The sequence below is a fragment of the Arachis hypogaea genome, chromosome 17 (genome assembly GCF_003086295.3).
Source record: "Arachis hypogaea cultivar Tifrunner chromosome 17, arahy.Tifrunner.gnm2.J5K5, whole genome shotgun sequence".
NCBI classification, from domain to species: Eukaryota; Viridiplantae; Streptophyta; class Magnoliopsida; order Fabales; family Fabaceae; genus Arachis; species Arachis hypogaea.
In genome coordinates, this window is record NC_092052.1 from 26,266,292 (window position 1) to 26,273,173 (window position 6,882).

The 6,882-nt window shown below is 29.4% G+C and overlaps 1 protein-coding gene across 1 annotated transcript; it reads right to left on the reverse strand.

The window, feature by feature from the left end:
• Window positions 1-562: 562 nt before the first annotated feature.
• Window positions 563-4,493, reverse strand: LOC112766799 (BAG family molecular chaperone regulator 4). Its single transcript, XM_025812697.3, has 4 exons — window positions 4,114-4,493; window positions 3,236-3,501; window positions 2,514-2,660; window positions 563-1,607 (listed from the first exon to the last, which is right to left on the reverse strand). The coding sequence occupies exons 1-4, from the start codon at window positions 4,373-4,375 to the stop codon at window positions 1,401-1,403; spliced, it is 882 nt and encodes a 293-aa protein (XP_025668482.1). The 5' UTR covers window positions 4,376-4,493; the 3' UTR covers window positions 563-1,400.
• Window positions 4,494-6,882: the final 2,389 nt, after the last annotated feature.

A 6,882-nucleotide genomic window follows, 5' to 3' on the forward strand; every position in this document is an offset into this window, starting at 1 on the left:
GGATTAGCATCAACAACAACAATCCGACCATGAATCTCAGAAACAAACCAAAACTGAAACAATCACGCACGTGAGTTATACACTATCCCATAGACATTACTTACGAAAACAGAACTCACCGTCCAAGCCACCAATATCGGAACAAATCAGGCAATACATGACGCTCCAGTCATCTATAAAATAAGAGTAAAAACAACCTAAGAAGGACAGGTGACAGAGTTTACTCTAACTTATTCTCTTTACTTCTCATAACTCATACACTTACTTGAGCGTCGGAGTGCTTTTTGCAGGTGCTCCCGCCGTCGTGTTTCACCATACCGAGGTCACCCTTGGAGACTACCTCCCTGACGACGCACAACTCCTGGAACTAAGCAAATCTCGTTGGGGACCTATACCTCGGTTGGTTTGAACGGAACACTACCAAATCTGCAAGTATACTACGTTAGTTCGCTACTAAATCCTGATAGAAGTTGGAACAGAAATCTGATTGAGTCAATTTTTTCAGTTGATATATGCAATAAATTTTTTCAATCAAACCACCAGAGGAGGAGGATGAAGTTAATTGGTACTGGACAAAATATGGTATATATGAAGTTGGGTTAGGATACAAAATTGCTTATGGATTCTTTCATTCTCCTACTTCATTGAGGCCCCAGAACATACAGAACAACAAAGTATGGAATAGCATTTGGGAATTGAAATTACCTCATAAAATTAAGATTTTCCTATAGAAGAGTCTTCATAAAAAGCTTCCGGTGTTACAACAAGTTCACAGTCGATTTGCATCTACCCCTGCCACTTGCCCAAGATGCATGCCGAAGGACGAATCAATTTCTCATGCTTTGTTCCAATGCCCCCTTCTTCAATAATTTGGAGTCTAAACTTAATAACTCCTGACCTATGGATGAGAGAAGAAGAGACATTTTTCAGTTGATGGCAACAAGCCTTATTCTGGACAGCAGCTCAATTCGACAGTAGACAAAAAAAGACCTTCTTCATAGCGGCGCTGTGCTGGAGCACTTGGAAAGTAAGGAATCCATGTGTTTTTGAGAAGATAATACGCCCAGCACCAGAAATAATAGAAATAATGAAAGAAGCTAGCAGTTTAGTGCGTGAACTCATTATCCATACCTGATGGATGCTGCTAACTTCCTTTATTCTTACTTTACTTGTTCTTAAACTAATAGTCTTTCAGTCACAATTGATGATAAATGAAAATATCCAATTCTTTTGTACTTCCTTACGAAAATACTTTTATTTTATATTAATAAAATAACATTTATCTTGGGAAAAAAAAAAACACTTTCTGTTTATTTATGTCATAGAGAACATAATATACATGTATGTATGTTAATTTGTATAACGCCTAAAGAAAACAACTTAGAAAGGACAATTGTTTATCACTCAAACAATTCCCAATTTTGAGTGATGATAGTAGTTGATAATTTGAATGGAGTTGGTGACGTGAAGCTTCCAATTCCTGATTCAAATGGCTCCCATTTGGTGGTCACTGACACCGCATTGTTGTTAGCATCATTGCCTAAAGGAGCAGAATTTCTTGCTTTTATTTTGTCAATTTTGTCCACATAACTTTGTACACGCTGAACCTGTATGTGTTACAAAGAAATTACATGTGACCTCTTATTATCAACAATAACTGTATTTGACAAAATAATGTGTAACGTTTTTAATAACATCATCCATAATTTTAACAGTGAATATATATGGTCAATTTGGTTTTTAATTGGTTTTTTATAGTGTCTTCTGTCTTACAGGTTAATAACTAATTCGTCGTAGATTGAAACTTTATTTAAGAGTTTGTTAATGGCCAATAAATTACTGCATATACAAGACAGAATTCAAACCCTAACACTTATTTAAACGGACGAATGAGCTAGTAACTTAATCAATCCAAATTAGTTTATATATGGTCAAATTTAGTAGTGTGTGACAATGCTAAATTTGAGTCACTTATTTTAAAGTTTGACTCAGCGAGAGGCAGCATCATGAACAATGAGGTGTAGAATAAGGATTAGACTAATCACTTGTACATATAAATGTTGAAAACACTGATAAAATTATTCAAAAAATAACTAAATTAAACTTGTAAGTTGTAACCATAAAAATAAGCTTTATTTGATAAAAAGTACTTAAATGTTAAATTTGCATATTAAATCTCTAAATTAATCTTTGGATCATCTTCAATCATCCTCATACACATTCAAAAGAAAAAACACAAACCAGGTAGGAAAACAAGAACACCTAAAGTAATATCAAAACCTTCCAATTGTGAATCTAGACATTCTTGTAACATTATGGGTCTAATTATTTGTTAGTGCATTATATGGTGACCATGAAATTTTAGCAACACATACATAGCTAAAATTAAAGTTACAATTTTTTTACTATATAACAATTGACGAAAATGTGATCTTTTAAGAACCATTTCGAAAATTGGTCCCTAATAGGTGACTTACAAAGCAACAAGAAGCTTTGTAGTTTATATCACTAACCTCAATTCTTCTCTGTACTTTAGCTTCTCCATCAGCAGCAATGGAATCCAACTCAAGCAATTGAACTATTAGTAGCTCTGTCAAGACAACAAACTCTTTGTCCTCAACTTTAATACCACCACAAACAGTCCTCTCCAAATCAACCACCTTAAAAAAAAGTTTCACTTATTTAATAATAGCATCTTCTTGAATAATTCGTGTGTATTAAATCACATTTTTATATATAGATGTTTATAATTTATACGATACAAAAATACAAAATCAATTATAATTTAGTGGTTGAAGGTAGTATGTAAACAATCTTCATAGTTTAAAGATATCAAGATCGATTCTCACTATAGAACGAGTACACTTAATATAACTCCTTTTCGAAAGAATATCATAATTCCCAATGTTACCTTTGAATAGTATCTCACATCGGTCTCTAAAAAAATGAGTAGTGTTAATTTTTAATAAATTTTAATCACTAAATTAATTTCTAATCTTTTATTTTGTTAGACAAATCTATTATTATGTCAAATTATAATAAAAATTAGATAAATCAGTCTCTGTTTTTACTTAATAAAAGATATAATAGTCTCTAAAGTTTTTAAAATGTTCATATTAATCCCTCAACAATAACGAACAACATTATATGGACTGTTTTAGTAATTAAAATTTGTTGAGAACTAAAATATTGGACTAAAAATTTCTTGTGATTGATTTGGGAAATTAGTCGTTACCTTTTGTTGTAGCTTGTCCACTTGTGTTCTGACATTGGAGACTGATTCAATTGCCTTTGCAATTATTATATCTTCTTGCCTTCTCTGCATCTCCTGAAGCTTCCTTTCTGTGCTGGCTGGATCCTCTAACAATATGACCTTAGACATGTCTTTCACTCCCTCCATGTGCAAGCATTCTTCATCCTCCTTCTCTTTCCCTCTAAATATTAGCCTTTGTTCCTTAGGTTCTAGGCCAGTCTCAGATGCAAGGACACCTTTTAAATGCCCTTCAAAAATGAGCCAACTAAAGCAGTTAGTTATGCTTCAATTTCAGAATTTTAATTTGTCAAAAACAAGCTAATACTAAATATTGTCCTCCTTTAATTAAAGCCAAATTGTAACAACTTTATTAACCTAATAATGCAATAGATGTACTCAGTAAAAGTTATACACTATTACTGCTTAAATTTATAAGATGTTTAAATTGCTAAAAGGTTCAATAAAATACTTTTTCTTATGAAATTATGTGATAATAGTAAATACATGATTATATAATCGTCTAAAAATGTATGTAAATTAAATCCAAATCATACTGCAATGTACTAAAAAACATAGAATAATACCAAACTTTATGATGAATTCTGAAGGCCAAATTCCGTAACATTGAAACAAATTATTCTATACAGAGACAATTAGAAAATGCAGCTTTCTTTACAAGAATAATTATTCTTTACAAAGAATGCCCACTTGGTACCTCTCATCATCAAACAAAACCACACAAAAAGTTAACTCTTGATATTTTCATATTATTATCACCAAAAGGGGCAAATACTAAGAGAATTGGATAAATAGAAAAGAGTGAATGAAGACAAATGCATATAGGATCATCATATGCTTACCAAAAGTGGATTGTGAAGGAACATTAACCTCATGGTGATTACAACCATGAGAGACCTTAACTTTGATCATTGGACTTGAACAAGAAGAAGAAGAAGAAGAGTCAACAATTTTTTCTTGTCTCTTCTGAACAAGCATTCCACCAGGCCTCACCTCCCAATCTATACTAATACTACTTTCCTTAACCATCATGTAATAATTGTTATTATTATTAGTAGCTGGTGCACGTTTTGATGAAGATAGTGATATTCTTTTCATTTTCATCAACAGTGAAATTGGTGAAACATAGCAATAGAAGAAAGAAAGAAAGAGAGTGAGTGAGTGATTGCGAGAGATGGAAGAGGAGGAGTGTGAGATTAGCAAAAGGAAAGGAAGACGAATTGAGTAAGCAAACAAAGTTGGTTTCAGAGAAGGGGACCCCTCAACTGTCTCTCTTTTACAAAAGCAGCGCTACGTTACTCTCATACTACTCAAAAGTTTTCTAAAGTTGCTACAAAACTATGTACCGTACAGACCTTATAAAATATTGGCACGTGTTGTTTCTGCGAATATCCCCCCACATCTCATCATGTTCGTCGTGTTCAGCCACAAATATTTATGGCTGTTTTTTTTTTTTGAAAAAATAAAAATAAATGTATACTATAATTTAAAAAATTAATTAAAATAAAATAATATTTTAAATAAATATCTAATTATGTATTAAAGAGAATTTTTATTTTTTAATTATTTTTTAATCATAAAAAATTATATCATTTTTATCTATGTCTATTATTTCTACATATCTCAGATTATCTTTTCTACCAGTGACGGATCTAGAAAAATTTTACAGTAGAGGAAAAAATATAATAAAATTTAAGTATAGATATATTTTTTTAGCTTCCAACAATACCTAACAAGTTAAGGACTAATCTATTATGACTTTGAATTTTATTTAAGAATATGTAATTGGTCAATGAGTTGCTATCCATACGAGATGAAATTCGAACTCCCAATACTTGCTTAAGAAGATGACGACTAAGTTGATCACTCGACCAATTTAAATTAGTTTACATCTATTTAAAATTTTAAATTATAACTATCTATACATATTGATAAAAACTACCCACAGTATAATATTCCAAATAATAAAAATAATAATTTATAATGACTTTTTTTTTATTTTTAACATGATAATATTATTTTTTATATATATTTTTAAAAAATTATTTTATTTTTTATTATCTTATATTTAAGTATCTAACTGGTAAATCTATTTATTATAGTCTTTATAATATAAATAAATTTTTAACCAAAGTAATTACTATAATCAAGACCATTTTAATAATGGATATTAATACAATATATTAATATATAAATAATATATTTTTTAACTTAAATAATTTTTTAAAAAATCACTAATAATTTGAGTTGTATTTAACTAAAAAACTAAATTTTAATTTAACTATCAACAATTAACTAATATAATAAAATTAATTATCACTATTTTTTGAATTTATTTATTTTTTATTATTATACTAAGGTTTAATTACTCTGTTGGTTCCTATAATTTCGTAAAATTTTTAATTAGGTTCCTATACTTTTTTTTTAATTGGGTTCCTGCACCAAATTTTTTTTTCAATTAAGTCCCTCTTATAGTCTTAGTAGTAATTGGATTAATTTTATATGGATCCAACTAAAAAAAAGAATTAGTACAGGAACCTAAATAAAAAGAAAAAAAAAGTGCAGAAACCCAATTAAAAAAATTTGGTGCAAGGACTCAATTAAAAAAAAAAAGTATAGGGACCTAATTAAAAATTTTGCGAAACTATAGAGACTAGTAGAGTAATTAAACCTTATACTAACTCAAATTCAATAATAATAATATTATTATTATATGTTAAGTTTAACAAAAAAAATTATTTATATTTTATTTTGAAATTAATATAATATAAAAGGGATATATATATATATATTATTTTTAAAAAATTTTGTGGGGCGAATGCTCTCTTAATTACACGTAGGTCCGTCCCTATTTTCTACTGACCACTCAACCAAAATTAATCCAATTTAACAAAATTAATATATTAAGCTAATATATCAACCTAAATACATAATTAATGCAGATTTTCAGAAAAAGATTAACAACAAAGGTTCATAGCAATGTGCACCAAAACTAATAGCCTCACTAAATTGAAGCCAATTCACACCGTTGAAGCACTAATTTAAATTTCTCAAACATAAAGTCACAATTCTAATTAGGATGGTAGATGAGATAGAAGATGGATAAGAGGTGAAAAATAGATAAAAATTTAGGAAGACCATTCATGAGGTGGTCAAACGAAATCTACATGTAAACAATCTCTCTATAAATATGATATATGATAGAGTTTAATGGCATTGTTTGATCCATGTAGCCAACCCCACCTAGTGGGACAAAAATTCACTATTGTCGTTGTATAAAGTCACAATCCCACGACTACAAAATTAACTAGCAAAAAATCACATGTCAAAAAATATAGCCACTGATAAAAAAATACAAAAAAAAAAGGTTTAATTACTCTGTCGGTCCCTATAGTTTCACTAAATTTTTAATTAGGTCCCTATACTTTTTTTCCTTTCAATTGGGTCCCTACACTACTTTTAATTTTGTAATTACATCCTTTTCATGTTAAAAATGTTAAAATTAACATAATATTTTTACCAAAATACATGCGGTCAAAGATTTAATTAAGTTTTTAATTATAAATACCTTCAATTTGCGAAGAAATGTTCAGTTAACTCTAATATTTTTT